We start from the raw sequence: 24,578 nt of genomic DNA on the forward strand, positions 1-24,578 counted from the left end.
TTGGTATTGGACGTTAAAATTTATCTGAACTGTACTCGTAATTCTGTCTTCAAGGAGATTATCTTGTGAAGGGTAGTGAATAATATACATGATTATCATGAGATAGATCTTAATTGGTGAGCGCATTTCAGCAATATCGTTTTGCAGGAAAATGCTTTTTGTATGAATATTGAGAACAGATTTATGGCTTTAAATGGTCTATGCCAAATTCCCTTTCTAAGACCAAATTTGCTGCTTAAAATCAACAGTATAGGTTTGTCAGCAAGGGTGGATTTGACTAACCTTGTATGAATATTGACATAACAATCATTGTTTAATGCCCATACATAGATGTAGCCGAAGTTTCACCTCGAAAGCATTGTTGTGTCAACTGATCGAAGGATCTTAGAACTTTCCTGACAAAGAATTTTCAGTTTTATCCTTGTAAAGACCGATAATAATTATCAATACACCTGCAAAACATTAGCGAGGTTTGAAAACCCGAGCGCTTGAACCCAAATCTATAAACCAGCATGTGTTCTTCCTGAGAGTGAAATCACTAAAGGAAAAACTAAGGGCAAAGATGAATTTAAAAAATGTCGTTCATACTAATAATGCACATTTACTTTGTGTAGTATAATCAAGTTGTGTTCACCAGGCTGAACAACACCTCTGTAGGCTATCCCTGGACTAACCATGCCTATTAATCGCAAAGTTTTGCAACCAGGCATGGTGAGCAAGAATTAAGACAGCGGTTCAGAATATTTCAGCATCAGCTCAAAGTGAGTGACTGAGTTTACTTTTACACCGCTTTTAGCAATATTCCAGCAGTATCACAGTAGGGAAGAGAAATGAGCTTCACACATTGTAGCCATGTGGGGAATCGAACCCGGGTTTTGGGCGTGACGAGCGAACGCTTTAACCACTGGGCTACCCCACAGACCTCAGCTAAAAGCAACATACCTGGACCTATCAAGTGATTCCCCAGTTCGGGTAGTGTACATACCTGGGCCCATCAAATGATCCATTAGTTTATGTTAGGGTACCTACCTGGGCCCATCAAGTGATCCATTAGTTTATGTTAGGGTACCTACCTGGGCCCATCAAATGATCCATTAGTTTATGTTAGGGTACCTACCTGGGCCCATCAAGTGATCCATTAGTTTATATTAGGGTACCTACTTGGGCCCATCAAATGATCCATTAGTTTAGGTTAGGGTTCATACCTGGGCCCATCAAGTGATCCATTAGTTTAGGTTAGGGTTCATACCTGGGCCCATCAAGTGATCCCCTAGTTTAGGTTAGGGTACATACCTGGACCCGACGAGTCATCCCCTAGTTTAGGTTAGGGTACATACCTGGCCCATCAAGTGATCCCCTAGTTTATGTTAGGTAACATACCTGGGTCCATCAAGTGACCCCCTAGTTTAGGTTAGGTAACATACCTGGGCCCATCAAGTGACCCCCTAGTTTAGGTTAGGTAACATACCTGGGCCCATCAAGTGATCCCCTAGTTTAGGTTAGGGTACATACCTGGACCCGCCGAGTCATCCCCTAGTTTAGGTTAGGTAACATACCTGGACCCGCCGAGTCATCCCCTAGTTTAGGTTAGGGTACATACCTGGATCCACCGAGTCATCCCCTAGTTTAGGTTAGGGTACATACCTGGACCCGACGAGTCATCCTCCAGGGATGTCTGTCCTCAGTTCTCCTTAAACTGTAACTTTATTGTTAGTGTGTCTTCTTTACCCTTGTTTTGATTAATTCTAGGCCCTTTTTTGTCAATAGGAGCCCAGAAAGGTAACTATGCTGTTACGATAGTTTGTAATTAAAAAAACAACATAATAATGTTCATATTTTTTCCACATATTTATTTTGCAAAATACAACTGAACCAGATTTGCAAATATGATTGCACTTTCACAATACAATGCCCCTTTCACTGGAAGAAAAATATGGAAACATGGCTCGAAGTGTAAACTTTGATATGTTTCAATCCTCATAACGTTTTGTTTGATCATCAGGTTAAACTATAACTGGATTTTCATTAGTAAGTATCAGTTAGAACAATGGTTCTTATTTCTTAATACAAATCTGATAGCAAGAGGCAAAATACACTGACAAATATGAAAGTATAATGTTGAAATTTCAGCATTTCTGAACAATGGAGTTATTTTCCAAAGAATTACCCTGAGATGTGCAAAACCTTTACACTTTCCAGAAATAAGTGTTGGATTTTTAACAAAAGGTCTTTGCTAAAACATACGTTGAAACTTGACGAAAGGGTTTGTGAAAATAGGTCTGAACACCTGTGTATGACCCACTCCATGGCAGCAGGCAGACATCACTTCGTGTGATTACACTCACAAAACCATGAGGATGGGATAGCATGTTTCACAACAAAGCAAACAAACATCTAAAACTTCCTGGCCCTTCTAACAATGATTAACACGCATAAATACTAGATAAATATATGTCCTGCAAACCACAAATGGACAAGTAAACCCTGGAAAGGAGGTCTATTCAAACATTCAGGTTCTTCATACACCCAACTGCCCTCGACTGTGGAGCTGACCTGTACTCCAAGGGAAGAGTCATTGTATGACAAAGATATGTTACAGGAGTCCCATCATGTGTCTCGATGGGACTGTTACACTTTTGTAAACTATCTCTACCACATGTAAAGGGTGTGTAAACCGTTCTGGAGAAATGCTTGAAAGCAATAGCTGATAACCCCCGAGCTGCCTAAACTCTCTGCTCGCCATATTCTGCTCCAGTAACACAAACATGGTTGTAAGCCGTGATTTGAAACATGCACTTATGTTGAAATAAGAACAGATGAGAATTATATAAGCCTTCTGGTGTGCTTTATATATTGTTTTGCATAATTCTATTGATTGGCTGCTACATCTGTGACAGTGAGGTGCGTGGCAATATACCTTTACATATATAAGTGACCACACTGCAAGCTCTCTGACGGGGTTTGATGACAGTATGTGGAGGATAACTACACAAATGGAAATAGTTTTTCACGTATAAGGATATTTTCTCAATGAAACGTTTCATAGCGTATATATTCATCAAAACTTGCCCAAAATGAAATTTATGAAAAGCACATTGAAGGACTGTGAACTGTAAGATGTGCTCTGCGATAGATACTTTGGTTACAAGAGTTACTGGCTTCAAATATAATCAAGTTGACAATGAGTATTTTATAACTCATCCCTCAGAAAAACACAATATTTAATATTCTAATAAAAAATCCAGTCTGAAGCCAGTTTACTCTATGTAATGATGTTGGCTGTGCTGTTTGGGCACTGGTGTTTTGGTCTGAGAACTAAATCTGGAGAAAATTCATTTCTGATTTAAAAATACAGAACTGTCAACATTCTGTCCCTTCAATAGTCACCGAATCACTGTCCATGCATACAATCTGAAGGTTGAAATCACCTTCTTCCACTGTCTCATCAGTTACAACTTGGATAGTAATGGATGATGAGAAATACTTCGTACTAGTAGACAATGTCTGTAAACATCATGAAGCAAACTAGTACTCTGCCCGATCTTTAATCTTACAGTATAAACAGATTTGCCCTAAACTAACAGACACTTCACTCAAGTTCCATTTATTCTTTATCAATTGAATCAACTGAAGTTACATGAAGTAGACTTGAGGGGGTGTCTCCCTGATAATTACATCACGACAGAATGTTTGGTGACTGTGACACATTATGATACTACATTTAGTTGTGTATGGAATTACTTTCTTTGCATAAGATGGCCTGTGAGGCTCACACTCGACCTGTGAGGCTCACACTTGACCTGTGAGGTTCACACTCGGCCTGTGAGGTTCACACTCGGCCTGTGAGGCTCACACTCGACCTGTGAGGCTCACACTCGGCCTGTGAGGTTCACACTCGGCCTGTGAGGCTCACACTCGGCCTGTGAAGCTCACACTCGGCCTGTGAGGCTCACACTCGACCTGTGAGGCTCACACTCGGCCTGTGAGGCTCACACTCAACCTGTGAAGCTCACACTCGACCTGTGAGGCTCACACTTGACCTGTGAGGTTCACACTCAACCTGTGAAGCTCACACTCGGCCTGTGAGGCTTCACCTTTGCCTCTATACACTAACACCTCATATGCTACAGGGGCGGATACAGCTTTTTGAGAAAGGGGGGGTGACACTATTGAGAAAAGGAGGGGTGCACACTTTATTTTCACCCGAGTTTCAATGGTCATTTAACAAACATTCAGCACAAAAGGGGGGTGCGCACCCCTGCACCCCCCCTCTGGATCCGCCTATGTGCTAAATAGGCAACAGCAACACTCTCAACTCCAGATGAAACAATACATGCACTGGGAGACAGCTCCATGACATCTTCACTTCATTGTCTCATACACAAATGACACAATTTTCACCTGTTTCTTTGAAAGACCATTATAAATGAATTTCTTAAAATCAGATTTTGCTTGTTTACTAGTTGCAAGTTTAATAAAACCAAGATCAACCTGTATGTATTATGTCACATAGTACAGTCTTGCATATCCAGATTTATTGTTTCACTCTTTTCACTTCCTTCCCACTTTATCACAGTTGTCAATATTTCTTTCTCTTCAGGCTTTTGACTTTGCCTCTTCCACAGTCCTCTTCATTAAGTTCACATGCTTGCTTCCTCTTCGGGCGGGTTTTGATTGTCGTCATCTGTACCTCCTGGTTTGACTTCCCACACTTTCTCCTGTTGGTCCTGTGTGTGGGACCATGAGGCTGGTCACTCTTCACATTGCTGTCCATGTTAGCACTGCCACCACTCACTTGGTTGTACATTGTGGCAAGTCTGTTGTCCAAGTCACTGATGGAGTTCTCAAGTCTATCAATGCGGATGTTCTGCTCAGATATGATTCGAGTCTGTTCCTGCAGTTTGCGATCCTGTTCCTGCAGTTTCTTCTCCTGCTCCATGTTGATCTTCCGCTGCTCTACCATCTTGTTCTTCTGTTCTGTCAGCTCCTTCTTGTATGACAGCACACTACCACTTTGCACACGCATCTGATGCTGCAGACGCAGGAGCTCCTGCCGCAATGACGGCATACGCATGGGCGTTGAGAAGTGGACCATGGAGGATGAGGAGCCTGCACAGAAAGCAGCATGATTGAACATACTCAGGGGTATAACCTTAAGAATGACCTTGATTTATCTTACTGCTCATGTGGTGCAATTGGTCATGGGTTCATGGCAATACATCAATGCAAAGTCGAAATATCAATAGTCTAAATAAATATCCAAGTGTTTTTAGTATTCTTGCATTCAGAGTTAAATACACAATGCCATTTTAGAAAGTGGTCAAATGTAACATATGTTATATTTGGGATTACACTTTCTCAGTAAAGTACAGATTCTAGTACTTTTGGGGGGTTGAGTCCCATCCAGGTTTTGAACTCACACCCTCAGAGTCAGGCACCTAATCGCCAGCACACAAAGTCAGACGCCTAGACCGCTCAGCCACCGCGGCTTTCACAAAAATGGAAGTCGGACAACTGGTAGTCTAGACTGCAGACTTCGTAATCCCAAATATAACATATGTTACAGTCAGAGTTAAACTACATCACTGGTGATATGGTGTTGTGTTGCGTGATGTTGTGTGGTGTGCGTGGGTGCTCAGCCCCTGCCAAGTTGCTTGGGAATTATGTGTTATTTTCCAAATACTGGATCCACCTCAGAACATCATAGCATTTCAGAATACAGTCAGAATATCTGCATTACATGATGACAATCTTCACAATCACAATATCCGTTAAACATCGTTGATTTGTGTGTCAGGTACATTCACAAGGACTGTGATCATGATAAAACAGACTCCATAACCTAAGATATCCTGGTGATGCCTTACCATCTAGTTTCAGAAAAACCCCACAGATTTCATCAAAATTGCTAACATTATCAAGGTATTAACCTGACTTATGATGATAATCCTATCATACTTTGTTATTTAACCTTCTCCATGAATAGGGGTGGTGGGGTAGCCTAGTGGTTAAAGCGTTGGCTCGTCACACCAAAGACCCGGGTTCGATTCCCCACATGGGTACAATGTGTGAAGGCCATTTCTGGTGTCCCCCACCGTGATATTGCTGAAATATTGCTTAAAAACGGCGTAAAACTAAACTCACTCACTCTCCATGAATAGGTTGATAGTCTTTCCTTGACAAGACAAGTGTTTGTTTACCTTGGTCTGGAGAGAATGGATCTGGCAGGGCAAGTGAGAGAGAGCCTGCAGGCAGCTGTTGTTTGAGTGCTGGGATGATGTGTTCTTCAAAGTGTTCCATAGCCATGGAGGAGATGTCACGGAGCTCCTGCAAGAACTCATGAGCTCTGGGAGGCTGTGACTTCTTCTCCTGCAACTTCTTGAGGAGTGTGAACAGCTCATCCAAAACCTGGTGGCAACATGCAGATATCGCTAGCTTATCCCATAAACATCATGTTACAAGAGACACATCTGTATACATATAAACACGTCCATACATTTACGTTAGATCATAATATGACCCCACTAATGAGATTCTAGCAACATACAGGACCTAGGAAAGGTGGATGCCATGTAGTCATCAAACAACTGCAACACCAGGGGTGGAAGGAACTTTAAAATTGCTAGTGTACTCCGGTACAGTGGCACATGTAAAATCACTTGCCCTGATAATTTTTCCACTATACCGGCCGTTTTCTTGTTGATTTTTTAAATAAACCACATAATAAATATTGGAAAGTCAACTGGACACCGGTACAGTGTGATATACAAATTTGCTTGCCCGGCAGAAAAAAACACTGGACTCGGGTGTCGGGCAATGGGTTATTTCCACCCCTGAACACTATCCCAATAATGTCTTGATACCTTAACATTCTAGTTTAAAAGTTCACATGACCCAAAACTAAACAGCCATCCATAATCAGAACACATGTACTAATGTTATAAGTAAATGACTTCCTTGTACTGAAAATATATACAATGTATACTACCCATCAAAAGTTTAGACTTACTAGTGTAAATGTAGCCACTTACTTCAGTCAACTGTTCTAAACTAGATTTTGCAAAATATTCCATACTGTTTAAAGGTACTGTTTACACATGAACTGATGTATTGTAAAACAAATTCGTAACATTGAAAAGATTATTGTCATGAGTTCAATGAATGATGAAACTCAGTGAAAATTGGCGAATTCTTAACAAAACTTTACACCAAAACGCAGCTGTTCACATGCACGATATTTGCACGTTTTTCAGCAATTTGATGCATGATCCTAATGCAATTCATCTGCATAAGGTTTGCAGTTGGTTCCCCAAGTTAGGGGAGAAATTCATCTTCGATGTAACCACATATATATACATAACATATAGTGAATGCTTTAAGTGAGTCGAGACTTTTGATGGGTAGTATATTTATCATAATAACTGTTGATGGTTTGCAAATTACTGCACTTCGTATGGGTCTGAAAAAGCCTGTCCCATCATTCTCCAAGCTCTCCGTAAGTCAAACCAAACTGAAGACTGCCCAGTCCCACCTACCTTGCCCGGGATGAAGCAACAGAGACCATGGTCTATGTACTTGGAGTAGGTCATGGACAGCAGCGACAACCTGGTCTCCACTGCTGAGAGGATGTCCACATGGCGGGACAGTTCGTGGTTCCGTCGCTCCGACTCCCGGCGTGGCAACTTGGACTTCACCTCCTTCTGTATCTGTGCATGAAACTTGTCGATGTGGTTGAAGCCCTGTGTAAGTAATTCCTGACAGCAGCGGTTGAAGTACTGGCACACCTGAAGCAATCCCACATCTGTCATCACACCTGAAGCAATCCCACATCTGTCATCACACACCTGAAGCAATCCCACACCTGTCATCACACACCTGAAGCAATCCCACATCTGTCATCACACACCTGAAGCAATCCCACATCTGTCATCACACACCTGAAGCAACCCCATACCTGCCATCATACCTGAAGCAATCCCACATCTGTCATCACACACCTGAAGCAATCCCACATCTGTCATCACACACCTGAAGCAATCCCACATCTGTCATCACACACCTGAAGCAACCCCAATCCACCTGAATCAATCTGTCATCACACACCTGAAGCAACCCCATACCTGAAGCAGTCATCACACCTGAATCAATACCTGTCATCACATCTGTCATCATGGCACACCTGAAGCAGTCCCACATCTGTCATCACACACCTGAAGCAGTCCCACCATGTCATCACACACCTGAAGCAACCCCATACCTGTCATCACACCTGAATCAATCCCACATCTGTCATCACACATATGAAGCAGTCCCACATCTGTCATCACACACCTGAAGCAGTCCCACATCTGTCATCACACACCTGAAGCAGTCCCACATCTGTCATCACACAACTGTCCAGAAGGGGTGGAAGCTCATTGGGCTTGGAATGCAACTTTAAACAAGTTATATATTTTCAATTTGACAAAAAAAATCCTTAAAGGCACAATGTCACACATTTTCGAAACTATTTTGTGAGATATATTCACTCACTTTAGCTTCCTATTAATGGTATTGTTTATTCCGTAAAGGGGCCTCTGGCCCATTACACATTTGCATGGTCACATCAATCAATCAATGGAGCGCCATATCATTAGACAAAATGATATGGCCTTTTGACTTTTCGTTGGTCCTTTTGACTTTTCTTTGGCCCTTTTGACTTCTTAAATTTTGGCCCTTTCGTCCTTTGACCCTTTTGACTACAAACAACAACTACCTGCACAGGATGTGCCCATCAGTGGAATATACTATTAAAACCTCTGGGACCAAATACAATAAAAAACCAAAGCATATCTGTGTTATAATGTTATTGAAGATACAGTCTTCTTCACACTCGTTTCCAAGGCAACATTTCTCTTTGTGGAGTGGTATTATTTTACACATCACAACATTTTTACAACCATTGCAATCCTTTCAAAGGACCTTTACTTTAGTGTCAGTATGTTACTCAGTTTTCTTTTATGAAGTCACAAAAAACAGAAATTTGTTACATTGTGTACAAGTATACCAGTATAGCAAGGTTGTATCAAGTTTGCTGCACTGTGAGCGAAAATAGAAGGTCTGAGAAGATCACGGTCCTTCTTACTTTTTTACACTATGATAACACACTATGCATACCCGACGAGCTTCACTTATTTCATGGTAACTGAGATATGACAGCACATTCTGTATGATGTGTTCCGGTAACTGTAAAAGAGTACTGGGTCTCTCTTCCATACTACGAGATGGCTCAGCCATAATATAAATTATTTAAAGGGAGACAACTCTATGTTATTCATAAAGTGCATGTCGTCTTAAAAAAAGTCGAAAAGACACGGTTGTTACTGGTACGTCTGTAATTTACTTTCCGGTTCCTTTTCTGTTTGTTTGATTATTAATGGCAACAGGGAAACAGTCCCTTGGAAAGTGCCCATTTTCAAGCTTTCTTGAAATTCAATGTAGCCAACCGGAAAATATTTTTTTTAATATTTTAAAAATAATTGCTTTGTTTACTAATTGTACATGGTGTTTTTTCTAGTTTTCATATATCAAAAACAGTAACTGAAAAATCAATAAAAATAAAATATAAAAATAAAGATGCAAAAAGAAAAAATTACATAATTGTTTTGATGAAAACATATTCATGATAAACATGGATCGGTACTGCTATGGCAACTCTGTAGGCCGAAGTAGAATATCTCATTATTGTCAATTATCAAGAATTTTTCTTTTTCACGTATTTTAAAGTTAAAAAGAAAAAAAATAATGTTTCCTCAGCTTACTTCAGCCAACAGAGTTAGCTTATTATGATTAGTAAACACCTAAGATTGTGATATTAGCAACACTGTTTAGACGTCGCCTTTTATGGTTCCAAAATAGATTCTGATGATATCCATTCAACTTCAATATATTTTAAGTCAATGCCATTTTGTAATATTCACTTCACAGAAGTATATGAATGTGTGGTCATGTGCATGAACATTTACAAATATCATGTTTTTATTCAAACCATCAGTTACGAGACCCGTAGATGTGAAAGAATAGAAACAACCTTTCTTAGAAAAAGCAATATAATATTTTTCTTTAAGACCAATAAACATAACATACTCACAAATAACTACACTAACATTATGTCTCAGCAACATTACTAACAACTAGGTAAAAATATAAGGCCAGACCGATTTCTTTTCCCTTGCATCGCGGATTCTTTCGAATATAATGGCTGGAAGGAGGCTTAGAAAAAAAAGGTTTTTACTATGGACACACCCTGTAATACGCACCAGCGATAAGACGTTTGCTAGTGGCCGTTACGGTTTGCTATGTACAGAGTTACGGCTCGCTACGGCAGAATAACATTGGTTGCGTCACAGGTACATTTGATCACATTAATATACTACAATGTAAAAATCTTGTCAATCATAGATAGCCAGTATTTAGATTAAGTATTTGAAAATGAGACTGTGTTGAAAGGAATTGTTTTAAATGTAAATTTACTAATTTATGACCCTTTGATTCTAAACAGTGTTGATGCTTTCGATTTCATTTGTTTATCATTATCTTAATTTGTCGTAAAGAGAAATTCAACTCATATATTTATTTTCAAGAAGCATTACCATAACATGATTGTTAACTGCACTGACCGCTATATGTCAAGAAAGGCTGATATGACATGATATTCACATTTTATAAATGTGATGTTACGGTCGCTAATGGTAAGCCATGTGCATAAATACAGTTTGCTATGGTGTCTGTTACTGGTTTGCTAATGGTCACCGCAATAGTGACATCAATACATTAACAACTATTGCAGTTTGTAAAACTCCATTTCAAAGCTGATTTAACTTCAAAAGTGAAAGAAATTGAGATATGCCTGGCTTTATGTCATGAGGAATTGTTTGACGATTATTTGAATTTAAAATATTCAAACTTGGGACAGCAAAGTTGATACTTGAAGAAGATGGATAATAATTATCCAGTGTGGAATCCCCCAACTCAACCTCACCAAGGTTTTACATCCAGACATAAATCGGATAAACCGACCGTGAAACAGTCTGTAACCTGTTTTCCAAAAAGTCACATGACCTCTTTGCTGAACCGCAGATTCGTTGTAGTTTGATAACATCAATGAATAAATGGAAGGCGCTGTTTTCTGTTGGGAATGTTCTGTCGGCTAACATGTGACAGAAACGTTTCCATTCTGAATATCTACCAACTTCTCTCAAACTATCTACAACTGATAGTAATAATTTTCAACATCTTCGTCAATACTCTCATTTGGTGAGTCCGAGGTGTCACTACTAGGTTTGCCACCTTCTCCGAAGAAAGCTTCATGACTTTTATTATCACTAATTTCTTTAGTTGAAAAGACCGTACTTATTTGTGATTCTGTACCACCAGTTGTACTTGTTTCTGGCTGCGCACTTGATTCATCTGAGAATGTCTCACTTTCATATGCACGCAGTGTGATCTCACTGTGAGGTGACGGAAGTACCTTTTGTCCGTTATTACGAACTTTTATAGGCACAATTTGAAAATTTTGGTCACATATTGCAATTTGCCCGTCTTTGGCGAGTCACTGGCGACAAACATTCTGCTCTAATTTTCGGTTAATTTTTTGGATGGGTGTCACACATTTTTTTGATATTTCCATCAAATAGGGCCCTTTTTACATCGGAGTCGTAACACCTGTACTTCATGTACCTGGAAGACCAAAAAAAAGGAAACCGTATCAACGAAAACAATTTGCCACTAGCAAACATGTGTCTCCACGTTTAGCATACCGTAGCCTCTCAAATTAGAAATTCGTCTGTAACTTCACTATTTAATTGAATTAATCCACACCCAATTACACACATACATATCGTAATACTTGTCACCTGTTATATCATTGGTTTGTGAAATGTATGTTGTTATGACAATTAAAACCAGACATTATTTCCATTTGATGCCAAAACATACCAAATAACTTCGAATTGTTACACAATTAAAGTAACATTTAGTCCGATTTTTAGATCAAGTCACTAGATAACTATTATGTTATCAAAATACGATAAATTTGCCCCCAAAAGGCTTAACGTTTGACTTTACTTACACAATTTGTGCGGCAGGACCACATGGTGAAAAGTAGTTTCAGCCGTAGCGAGCCGTTACGTCTAACAAACGTCTTATCGCTGGTGCGTATTACAGGATGATGGACTTTGGGGCCAAACTAGTTGGATGGACTAGGATAAAAACAACCTTGAAAAGGTTAAATATTACTGGACTTGTAGGGTAAGTACGGTATTTTCTTGTTTCTAGCGCGCATTTCCACGCACAACTATAGCTGTTAGAGCGGGTTACACATATAACACACATACATTTATTTTTCTAGGAAATTTTCCAAACGCCAAAAACAACATTACAATATCCGTGAGCAGGTCACTCCGGGTGTATCATGTCAGCAAATCCGTTCTGAATTAGTTTAAAGTCAGGACAGGATTTCCATGTGAGACTGGTTAAAAAATGGCTCCACATATTTTCTTGATCTAACAGTGTTGGGTATTTGTATGGGATATTTGACTGACGACGTGTTGTGTCTTTAGCGATTCTGATAAAGACTACTGCGTTTGTCGAGCGACTTACGTGAATTGCCTCCCATTCAGCTGAGAAGATATTGACTGATCTTCGGGTATTGAGCCGATGGCGCTAGGGGTTTAGAGCTGATGATACTCAGTGACTTTCGGGTAGTCGGACCGATGGTGCTAGGGGGTTGGAGTTGATGATACTGACTGACTTGGGTAGTTGAGCCGATGGTGCTAGGGGTTTGGAGCTCATGATACTGACTGACTTGGGTAGTTGAGCCGATGGTGCTAGGGGTTTTGGATCTGAGGACATTGACTGACTTCGGGTAGTTGAGTCGATGGTGTTAGGGCTTTGGAGTTGATGATACTGACTGACTTCGGGTAGTCGAGCCGATGTGATGTTACGCGCCGTCTAAGGATAATATCCCAAGCATGTTCTAAGCTGATGAGTTTGGACAAAGTGCTCGCCTGGGTTAGGTCCTAGTGAGTGAGTGAGTATGGTTTTACGCCGCTCTTAGCAATATTCCAGCAATATCACGGCGGGTTAGGTCATAGTGGTCTCCTGTCGGACGTACTCGGGAACGATAGCAGTCATGTGTGCTCTTACGTAGCCATCCTGAAACACAAAACGACGTCCACGATGGCGCACAAATTGCACAACCTACGCCTCCAGGATGTTGTCACGGGGGTCCTGCCCAGTGCCACGGCCGTCCCTGAGTCCACACACTTTACATGTTGCATTTGGATCAAACTATAAAACCATGCATCATGGATTTGCAGGCGTCAACGTGAAGGGGTATTGCTACCACAAAACATCAATTTATGCACGTCATTGTTTCCAAACTCCATAATCGTGCTAATGATGGTAATCGATGGATTGTCAGATGTAGACTCAATTACTTATATATTACGGTCATATATTCTGAATAGTTAACAGTGTGGTGTTAAACAACAGAATAACCTAAGATATATTCACTGTAGTATGTTACCATTCTCAGGGTGGGGCTTCAACATGTGGATCACTGAAAGGACATTCTGTAGTAATTTCCCTCACTCCTCAGCCTGTGAATAATGAAGAGGACCAGACTATCAGACATTCTTATCACTAGTCCCAAGAGGACCAGACTATCAGACATTCTTATCACTAGTCCCAAGAGGACCAGACTATCAGACATTCTTATCACTAGTCCCAAGAGGACCAGACTATCAGACATTGTTATCACTTGTCCCAAGAGGACCAGACTATCAGACATTGTTATCACTAGTTCCAAGAGGACCAGACTATCAGACATTGTTATCACTTGTCCCAAGAGAACCAGACTATCAGACATTGTTATCACTAGTCCCAAGAAAACCAGACTATCAGACATTGTTATCACTTGTCCCAAGAGGACCAGACTATCAGACATTGTTATCACTTGTCCCAAGAGGACCAGACTATCAGACATTGTTATCACTTGTCCCAAGAGGACCAGACTATCAGACATTGTTATCACTTGTCCCAAGAGGACCAGACTATCAGACCATGTAATCACTTGTCCCAAGAGGACCAGACTATCAGACATTGTTATCACTATCAGACATTGTTATCACTTGTCCCAAGAGGACCAGACTATCAGACATTGTTATCACTTGTCCCAAGAGGACCAGACTATCAGACATTGTTATCACTTGTCCCAAGAGGACCAGACTATCAGACATTGTTATCACTTGTCCCAAGAGGACCAGACTATCAGACATTCTTATCACTAGTCCCAAACCATCAGACATTGTTATCACTTGTCCCAAGAGGACCAGACTATCAGACATTGTTATCACTAGTCCCATGAGGTCAGATGACACTGACACATGGTCACTGATGTTGCTGGGAATCTGGTCCATTAGCTGTCTTTTAGGCAAACATGGGCTGTTGAAGTATAATTTTAACCTGGTCTCTAGAGGAGACCAGGTCACCGTGTCTGAACACAAAATGCACTGAGTCACTTCAAATGATTCACAGGTTGCTGAAGACGAATTCTAACCTGAAATCTCAGCGAGGTCTCAGGCCTCCTAGAAAGTAACTTTCAATTACATATAACTAAACAGCATAACATTAGGACTAGAGTTTATTCAAAGAAAATGAAATGAAACCAAAACCACCCACAGCAATCACAGATACGTTATGGTCCACATTGTGCAGTATTACTGGTATGCAGCTACAGCTGCTCCATGACAGTTGCCATCCAGGTCATCCAGTACTCCAGGTGGGGGCAGATGATGTAAAAGCACTGATGGAGTGAAAATAATGACATTAATGCTTGTTATATTTTTGGCTGACCCTCACTATGTCCTAGTACATGTTTTCTATGACCCTTTGTGATACGCCACAATGCAAAAGCACATTATATCTTACTATGAAATGTCAGTTTTGAAACAAGCCTTCCCAAAAGACTCCTCACTTGGTTCCCACTGACCCAGGGGTTCTATTGTGCAATACTGGTCCCTTAAACTATTTTGTCTACTCAAAACATCTGAGTAAACTTAAATCTGAGTTTTGCAACCTGTAACTGTACATTAAACAAATCATTACTTCTTGATGACTACCACCATGATGGAGAAAAATAAAGACTATGTGGCAACAATCATAAGAACAGTTTAAATCTGTAGTGTTTATTGTGACACCTCCGACAAATTCATGTTATAGTACAGTGACCAATTCCCTGGGCTTCACCCATTAGGTTAGTGTCCCATTAGTCAATGGCAAATGGATTAATCAGGTCTACACCCATTTCTTTATGAACTGTCCCAAACTGGACTTGGTGGAAATATTAGACTGCTTAGGAATAAACTTCTCAACTCAGTAATGCACAATACCTATCCAAGCTCAATTCCTTTCCACTTCAATGATAATGTACATCTACAAGTTACCAATAAAATCAACATTAGATGACATAAACCTAGTCAGTTTATGTACTGGTGGTAATTTATATTACTATCTAGTAATGTACATGTTTCTGCTTTCACAACAGTATTCAATATTTGTCAAATAATGTTCTGTTGGCTCTTTACAACAATGCCCCATTTCAATGTTTGTGTGACCTTTAAATCAAGATAACGAAACTCAAAACGTCTTAATTGTTGCACAACTTTCATGTAACTAACATCTAAACAAAGGTTTATTTGATGAATATGAGCTTGTTTTAGAATGTTCAAATATAAAAGAATGCCATGCTTATTAAAATGCATATTTTTAATGCCTCAAACTTTGCATTTTTCCATAAATGCCAACAGATAATGACCACAAAAACATGGTTTGGTAAGGATAATTTAACATGAAGAAAATATTTACATGCTGCTATGTGTATAGATTTGATTACACTTACATCATCAATACATATTAAATTAACATTTCCTTAAATGTAATTACAACCAATGATATGTACACTTTGAGTTTATCCATGACAGACTACTAGCTCATGTTCTGGAATGTATTATTAAACACATATTATATTTTGTCCTTTCTGATAGTAAAATGTGCAAGTTTCCCTATAGGATGCAGAATAATATGAGAAGAAATGAAGTCTTTGTTTTTCTGTCACTGACTGTTGGACCAAACCATATTAATGCAGGGGCCAGTTAGAGGATTACCTGTGCAGCCAGTTAGAGGATTACCTGTGCAGCCAGTTAGAGGATTACCTGTGCAGGATTACCTGTGCAGCCAGGTAGAGGATTACCTGTGCAGCCAGTTAGAGGATTACCTGTGCAGCCAGTCATACAGTTTGTTGTCTGACAGAGAGGATAACTCTCTGATGGGAGGACACTGTATCATGTATGTAATAGTGAGTGCCCGAAACTGTGAGATTACTACCCGACACAGATTCTCTAGGAACAAACTAAAAGTGGGTACACAGGCTACTTTAAATTCTTCAAGTCATCAGTAAATAATTACTTCAAAAGCCCAGATCATTTTTTTCACATTGTAAGCAACAAAATGTATATGTGAACAGCCAGTGTGGAGTCAGTCAGATACAAGATGTCTGTTGGCACATACAGGTATTCCTCAGAAATACAAGTTATAGAATGAAGGGGAAAACAGCTTTTCTAGTCTTGGGATAATCTTCAAACTTCTGTCTGTACCACCTGCAACAACAACACATCACACATTAACAGTTACTGTGAGACTTCAACGTGTTATTGGTGATACAATGTGATCCACAAAAATATGACTATATTCCTTAAGCTTATGAGATAAACCACAATTACATTTTAAACAGTAATTATTGTTGTGTATAATAATGAGAATACTACCTCCATTACATAAAACATACAAAACATTTGTTTTGTCTGATTGTCCCATCAGATGATCAGATTCACTGCAAACTATAAACAGTTGCCATGAAAGTAGTATCATAAAAGGAGAAACTGCCCTGGCAGAAGGCTCTTCCTAATACAACTCTGATGCAAATTTCAGAGAGTTGCGATCCTTCACAGAAGGAAAAGTGTGAGTTTTGGTTTGGACAGCATTATCTGCTCTGACTTCACGTCTGGTTCTCTGATGACAAATTCAGTCTCACCTCTTGATGCATCCATTCACCAGAAGCATAGAACACTCTAAGACCAAGATGATGTCTAGGTGCTTAACCTATGATAAGTAAGCAGACTTAACATGTAACTAAGGCTACTGATCCCTGGACTCTTCAACCCCCTCAATTGTGCCATGCCTGATATGCATGACTTCTCTGAAGTGTAGCAATTCAGCTATAGTTGGAGTGGTTATCTTCACGTCTTCCAGTACTGTTCCACTGCTGCAGAGGCAGACTCACACAACATCAAAATTTGCATTTTTGATGCGATAACTTAGATGTGGCTATATAGAAGTAATGATCTATATCTGTAATTGCTCACTATCAAGAACTGGTATCTATGAGGGAGATGAATTGTGTGTCTTGAACATAAGATTCTTTGCATGAGGTACCCCATCATTCTTCCTACTGACTATGTTTTACAAAGTATTTCATAAGTACACCTTTCTTGGCAACTGTCGATAAATGGCTTGCAGTCAATATGAGATTTGTGTCTATAATGTAATAGAGGTAGGGTATTGGTAATAGTATTATTCAATATGGTCCATGAACTTACTAAACTAAGATATAAAGAGTGGTTAAAGTCAGACACTCACTGATGGTGTTGGCAGGCACGTGGGCCGATATTACATGTGGTGAATACAGCAAAGCCCAATGCTGGGAGGGTACAACTGGCTATAGCAAAGCCCCACCATTCCAGAATCTCGCCCAGGAAGTTGGCACCAGAAACATATTCAAACATCCCTCCTGTAGCAGGAAAAACAGATGCTAACTGGTGCCAGAAGAATACTCAAACACATGCATGCAGGAAATACACACACATGCCAGAACACTACATGTTATCCATGGATACTACAATGCAAATATATCATGGAAATCAAAAGGTCTTAACATTAAAAGACCAGCTGGAATGCAAGTCATTTGATTATGTTAAAATTGTGTTGAAGACTTGAAGGCATACAATGCATCTGGACCCCTGACAAATATGTACCTCTGGGTATCTTGTAGCAGGTTTCTCCAGGCTGACGGAGGTTCCTCAGTATTGAGTCAGACTGGATATTGATAAACATCCCTGAGAAAAACATTGCAATGCCTGAAATAAAATTGTCAGAGTTACTGGTAACTAGTGTTGGGAATTGGTTAAAATCTCATAATTGAAGATTGGTTCATTACAACCGATCAGTCATCGAAAATAATTGGGTTGCATCATTATCAAAATTCCTGTTATGTTTGTTAATGCACAGACGTTTTTGAGTTGTTGTTTTTTCAAATTGTACAAAATACATTTGCAAATTTCACATCTTTAAAGGATTACTAGTATGTTAGGAACATAAATTTCCTGGAGTCTTTGAGATAAATTCAATCATGGCTTGGAACGAGCTTGTAGTGCTTATGACACAGACAAAACAAACCTTTAAAAAATTTTTTTAATGCAAACAAGTGTTTCAAAATTGTTTGTGTTCGATTACGAGAAAATACGACTGATTGCTTGATCATTTAGTCACTGCGACCAATCTTCGATTATTTCAATTATTCAGAACACCACAACTGGTAACTGTAAGAATATCTTTAGCTCTGCAAAATTTCAGAGTTGGTGAGTTGCATTTAATCTTGCTATTAATAGTATTTAAGCCATATGAAAGTTTGTCAGCATTACATATGAGGAAAGCCCTAAATGACACAGGTCTTGGAAACTCACAATAATGGGAAAGGTCAAATCTGGGACTCTATCACACAGTCATAGGATTCTGGGATACTAGGGGGCCGGTGTCTCCGTGTTGATGGAATAAAGATAGAATAACAAGCTCTGTCCAGTAGAGAAATATAGACACAGACATCAAGTACCTTAGATCCTTACCATAATGGATGTGTACGGACCAACTACTTCAGGTGGATCCATCTAAATACAGGTGAACACCGCAATATGAAATTATCTGGTGCATTTATTTTAACTGATACCTGTGTCTTCATAAATCCAGACAAACTAATTCAGAGACTGATTGAACACATACCTAGAAGGAAAGTAGGTTTCCTCTCCCAGTCAGTACTGAAGTCAGCATACTTGAGCAGGTAACGACCCTGGATATACCCATTGGTTGCACAGAACACACATGCCATAAGGAATGGCACCAGAGGTGTAGCTTTGCCTCCTTTTATCAGTATTGAAAAAACAAAAGTTCTGCAAAGATAAAGCATCAATAACTTCAATGATGTATTTCTCAATGTCTGCCAATATTAGTTTAGCTGAGCTGTTACCTTCTTCACAGAACATGTGTCCTCTCCATACTTAACAAAGTCACTCAATACCAAGCTGCTTACCTGGCTCATATTGACATTTGTATGCTGGTAAGCAACATATATAGCAGGAAATATTATAGGTGCAGTCTAAAACTGAAATAATTCATCAGTTCAGACCTACACAACCTACAAAATTCTTTACTATTGTATAAATGTTTTCAACATCAAACCTTCTTCATTTTCTCATCTTCAGATGATCCTTAAGTTTCTTGAAGCATGTTTCATGCTTGTTCTGTTTGATGATTTGTTTCCCTGCACCCAGCATCTGGTGCATAGATGTGATCATGTGAGAAATATTCAACTTTCACGTTTCATTTTGATATTCCCTAAAATGAAAAGTCTGCAGTGTAGTGTAATATATACATAAACTGTGAAGATAGTGTTGTGATGTCTAATGACCTGTAAAAGTCTCACTCATGTCCTGGAATGTTTCAGTGGAACTCTTTAGACCGTACTCTTATAGTTTACAGATCTTCTGGATACCAATAGGTGAAAAACATTTGTTCAGCGCAATATTTCTTTTATTCTGTTTGGCAAAAGGGGGATAAGAAAACCCTAATTAGGCTATATAATATATATCTGATAATTATTTAAAAAAGTAAATACTTGGTAGGTTTTTGTTGTTTGAGTTCTGAACTTGTACCTATTTACATTCCTAATCCACCAGAGACAGAGTGGTCTGACAAATCCTGTAAACTGAAAAAAGATATGCTAATGCAGTACACCAAACAATAACCTACAAGTCTGATAGGGACTTTCCTGTGCTGGAGCACTGTACCTCAGCGGCATCAATACAGTTTGATCTCAGGTACCCTCTACTGTGAATGGTCGTTACAAATTCTGGATGTGTGTGAATCTGTCAAAATTCAACCAGGTATTCATCTTCAAACAGCAGGTCTGATTCAATCTTACCACTACAAAAACTAACCTTCTACTCGACAAACTAGAGCATCACTTACAGAATAGGAATGTCTTTTTGAATCATGCTTAACACACTGTCATATCGTCTATCTCTTGCTTCAGTGGGAAAAACACTTGCAATAGAAGCGACTCTCTGCCGCCCATGAAAAGTACTGCCATGCAATCTCAGCCATCTATTGGCCATTCCAAAATTGACTTTTGTTCAATTTTTAATTGTGAATTAAAAAAAAGCATAATATGGAATGAAAGTTTAGAAATTTGCACCATTAAGCTTCAGGGATCTGATATCTGCTTGGCTAGTGTAAATTTCTTGTTAGTCATTTCTTTGATTGGTTAAATAGATGAACTGATGTGACTTGTAAATGTATGTCTTCAGGTCTTTGTTTAGAGGTAGTGACCACCATGATTTGATTTACATGAGATTGACAACTTGTTTTCTGGGGATCTTTAGCAAACATATTCCAATTGTCTCCCTTACAAGATACCTAAATAGACAACTGACCACATAAGTATGGACCAGCCGAAGTTAGAAGAGCCATCAATTTCAGTCTCCGAAAAGACAAAAAAAAGTGCTGTCACGCACACATGACAGATGATAACCCAGCTTTTGTATTTGTTTTCAATCTGGATATAAATGATCAAATACATTACTGGTCCTCTACACACAAGTGATTTAACTATATGTTCAAAGTGAAAATGAGTAACAATAGGGAAAATGGTGGTTTGGCAATATGCCTTTTAAGAAGCAGATGTACTTAAATGCTGTAGTGTTGATGTGAAGGAGTTAGTTTTGTTTTGGAGTAATGCTGAGTGCTGTTATCAGAATCTTGGATCACCTGAGTGGTGTGGGCTCATAGTGGTGTGATGAAAGGTATCTACTCCACCAACAGCTGATGACAGGCCATACAACACAGATAAACCTGTGATCATATCATCCACGCAAATTAGACCACTGATAGAGACTTCATTCTGTATATGGAATCCCACACTATCAGACAACTGAATGGACTCTTATTTGTAGTGTTTACACACTCATCTTATTATATTTTCTTGTATGCAAACCAATACACACTTGAGAATTAAGAGAAAAGGTGGAGTTCAGGTTCTGAACAATGACAACTTTATCCTCACAAGCTCCATGTTTGCAGACTGCTGGCTGTGTTGAATACATAACTTTAGACTTTACCCATAGATGGATAGTATAGACAGCAAATACTGCCTTGTTGACATGATCATACTAACTGGTTGACGATCACCTGCTGAGCAATGCCATTATCCTTGCTATATCCAAAGGGATGTAATATTGAACATGGCAAGTCTTACCTTTTAAAACAGAAGTGTTTATATTATACAACAGCATTGTGTAACACTTGACCACAAACACTTAACTGATGACACATAACGGATACAGTGAAAATAACAATGTGTTAATATATTTATGAATACAATGTCTATTACATGACAGATTACAATATTGGAACACTGTCAATACAAGTTATAACATTGTTCACAATATGATAAAACATGTAATATAACAGCAAATTAGTCTACAGTTGGCATTGTCAATCAGTATACGTACCTTTGAAAATAATGAATGAGAAACATGCCGAGGATTATTTTATTTGGCAGATTATGAAACTTGGGAGAGTCTGAAAATGCGAGGAGCAGTAACGGCACAGCGAAGGAGGGCAGTTCTTGGATCACCCAGGCAACATTCGCCTTCAAACCGACTCCCCAACCTTTCCGAGAATAGCGGCCATACGGAGCACTGACAATCTGTAAGGACACTGCAACAAGTACTCCCCACACCAGGAACATATATGACACATAGTATATCAACTGCAGTTCACTTTCAGCGAGGTCGCGAACATATCTCCATGCGTCGTCTGCAAACGCCATGTTGCTTTGCCGACCTACGAGAGGTCACGAGATTATTCCACCCTCCCCCACTGTAGACTGGTTCCCGTTCGTTCCCACGCACTTGGTAAGTGCGGAGACACCAGCGGTGGCTATGGGAACTAGTCTACGGTGTCATCTTTACTAGGTTCCCGGTGGTTGTTGTGTCGACAATATTTCAATCCTGTTTCTAACGAAATACCCGTAACATTTATGACGCGTCTTTAATGATGTGGAGCCTGTAGCCTTAAAATTATGTCGCGGCAAATATATGGCGTTTCCTTTCAAATGTCACGTATTTTCTCAACAAGTTTTCGAACAAAATTAATATTTGAAGAGGAACAATTAAATTGTATGGATTGACAACTTCTTTATTGCTACAGATGCGACGTGTTGGTGTTGATGTTACCGCCGTTATCCAACAAGTGATACACAACAAGATGCACAAGGAGAATATATACATGAAGGATATTTGAGTTTATACAATTGACGATTGTACAGATGTACATTTTCATATGTACTGTCACTTAGGCAAAGTGAAAGTTATTTCATCTGGGAGAAACATCGATTTTGGACTTTGAGATTAATCATAATAATAAGTATTTCATCTGTATATACATAAGTTATAGAACTCCGCATAGTTAGAAAACTAGATTAAATAGAAAACAAAAATAAATTCTTGTCAAATACACGTGTAGTTAAATCACACAAAACACGTGCTTCTTGTGATCCGAGGCTCACAGGAAAATTCACTACACACAGTATTTGTTATAGCTTTCAAGTTCATAATAACATAGTAGTTTGGCTATGTTTAGCTGATAATGAAGAGGAATGGCTTAATAGTAAAAAATGTTTGCTATGGACATTGCATGATGTTATTGAAAGGTGTCCACAAAAATCTGGAACCAAACAAACAAATTTTTGGATTATTTTGAAGCAGAGCTCCCAACCCCAAGAGATAAAACAAGCTTGAGATGCCGGGGTCTAAGGGCTGACCTTTGGAAGATGGACAAATAAAGCAGGACATTCTAGACGCTTTATAATACTTGTGAGATTTGGAGGCTGGTTTATTATTACGGATCATCATAGACATGCTACTGATTTCCGACTATGTAAACTACCCATACTTCTTCCAAAATGAAATACGAATATATCTGAAGTACTGCTTACTTCACTTGACGATCGGTAAATGGAAGGTAGAAATCAACGGAAGTGTAAATACAGCTATACCTTCAAATAGAGTAGGAAGAAGTTTTCTTAATTCGACAATACATGCAGAAAAAAGTAATTATCCAAGTATAAATTGGAACATTCTTTACAACGTTCGATCTGATATATATATATATATATAGAGATATAGAGAGAGAGAGAGAGAGAGAGAGAGAGAGAGAGAGAGAGAGAGAGAGAGAGAGAGTAAACTATTAAACATACGTGTGTGTTATATGTGTGTACAGTGACGATACAAATCAGTCGTTGTCATGGCCTCGATCGTCGGGCATGGCTTCTAATTCCCTCAGAACCCACCTTATTCTGATCTGACTCGGCCACACTTACATCTGTTCCCAAACATAGTAAATCGAACCCATTTCGACTCCAGAGAGGACGTCATAGCAGCTGTGGACAGCTTTTTGGACAGTCAAGTGAAGATATAATCTCTCCTCTGTCGTTAGCAAGAGTGTATTGATGATTATGTTGGGGAAAATCATTATAAGGGCTTCTCCTTGCTATTTATAACATGCATATATTCTTGAATGGCACTGATTCATGAAGGGAGACAACTCCAGCGATATTACTAGCAGGTGCAAACGCTATCTACGTCCCGGAGATCTAACTCCTGTACCCTTCTCCTGCTCACTTCAAGTTACGGGATGACAGGAACCGTTTTATTAACTTTCTTGTGTCCATAGAGGAACACCGACATTGAGTTTGTGCAGAAGAAATTCAAAGTGGAAAAGTGAGTATGGTTTTACGCCGCTTTTAGCAATATTCCAGCGATACCACGTCGCGGGGGCCGCCAACATGGGCTTCATACACTGTACCCATAACGGGAATTGAACCCGGGTTTTCGGCGTGACGACCGACCGCTTTAACCACTAGGCTACCAAGCTTCCCATAGTTTACCTTCAATACGTGATACAATGTACACGACCCATGTCAGTTTCTACACAGTTTCGATTCTGGTATAGCCTAATAATGTGATCTGTCTTGGTCACACTGGACATCATTCCAAATAGCATTAGGTCACCAGGACATGTTACAGTTAACATTCCAAATAGCATTAGGTCACCAGGACATGTTACAGTTAACATGTAACATTTCAGAT

The 24,578-nt window shown here is 39.4% G+C and overlaps 2 protein-coding genes across 6 annotated transcripts; both read right to left on the bottom strand.

Moving 5' to 3' along the window:
• Positions 1-1,829: 1,829 nt before the first annotated feature.
• Positions 1,830-9,284, bottom strand: LOC124272315 (F-box only protein 28-like). Of its 3 annotated transcripts, none has more exons than XR_006897300.1 (5): positions 9,157-9,284; positions 7,536-7,784; positions 6,201-6,408; positions 4,095-5,109; positions 1,830-4,034 (listed from the first exon to the last, which is right to left on the bottom strand). XR_006897300.1 is itself a non-coding variant. In XM_046707490.1 (4 exons), the coding sequence occupies exons 1-4, from the start codon at positions 9,274-9,276 to the stop codon at positions 4,580-4,582; spliced, it is 1,107 nt and encodes a 368-aa protein (XP_046563446.1). In that variant the 5' UTR covers positions 9,277-9,284; the 3' UTR covers positions 1,830-4,579. The 3 variants fall into 3 exon arrangements, 1 of the variants encoding a protein (XP_046563446.1); XR_006897299.1 differs by having other exon boundaries at positions 1,830-3,794; positions 3,834-5,109; XM_046707490.1 differs by having other exon boundaries at positions 1,830-5,109.
• Positions 9,285-14,670: 5,386 nt separating this feature from the next.
• On the bottom strand, positions 14,671-22,297 carry LOC124272317 (3-oxo-5-alpha-steroid 4-dehydrogenase 1-like). 3 transcript variants are annotated; one of them, XR_006897301.1, is made up of 6 exons: positions 21,939-22,297; positions 19,153-19,319; positions 18,132-18,233; positions 17,737-17,887; positions 16,316-16,697; positions 14,671-16,253 (listed from the first exon to the last, which is right to left on the bottom strand). XR_006897301.1 is itself a non-coding variant. In XM_046707493.1 (5 exons), exons 1-5 carry the CDS (start codon positions 22,256-22,258, stop codon positions 16,631-16,633), a joined length of 807 nt encoding a protein of 268 aa, XP_046563449.1. In that variant the 5' UTR covers positions 22,259-22,297; the 3' UTR covers positions 14,671-16,630. The 3 variants fall into 3 exon arrangements, 1 of the variants encoding a protein (XP_046563449.1); XR_006897302.1 differs by having other exon boundaries at positions 16,292-16,697; XM_046707493.1 differs by having other exon boundaries at positions 14,671-16,697.
• Positions 22,298-24,578: the final 2,281 nt, after the last annotated feature.

This window comes from Haliotis rubra, unplaced genomic scaffold (assembly GCF_003918875.1).
Source record: "Haliotis rubra isolate DU_JTF1 unplaced genomic scaffold, ASM391887v1 Scf1684, whole genome shotgun sequence".
Lineage (NCBI taxonomy): Eukaryota > Metazoa > Mollusca > Gastropoda > Lepetellida > Haliotidae > Haliotis > Haliotis rubra.

Excerpts from the sequence above, each read along its gene's own strand:
- LOC124272315 (XM_046707490.1), bottom strand. The coding sequence starts at position 9,276 with ATGGCTGAGCCATCTCGTAGTATGGAAGAGAGACCCAGTACTCTTTTA. Across the intron at positions 7,785-9,156 it reads AAATAAGTGAAGCTCGTCGG|GTGTGCCAGTACTTCAACCG; the intron begins GTATGCATAGTG and ends GGATTGCTTCAG. Across the intron at positions 6,409-7,535 it reads GTTGCTTCATCCCGGGCAAG|GTTTTGGATGAGCTGTTCAC; the intron begins GTAGGTGGGACT and ends TGTTGCCACCAG.
- LOC124272317 (XM_046707493.1), bottom strand. The coding sequence starts at position 22,258 with ATGGCGTTTGCAGACGACGCATGGAGATATGTTCGCGACCTCGCTGAA. Across the intron at positions 18,234-19,152 it reads GAAACCTACTTTCCTTCTAG|GCATTGCAATGTTTTTCTCA; the intron begins GTATGTGTTCAA and ends ATTTTATTTCAG. Across the intron at positions 16,698-17,736 it reads CGTGCCTGCCAACACCATCA|GTGGTACAGACAGAAGTTTG; the intron begins GTGAGTGTCTGA and ends TTGTTGTTGCAG.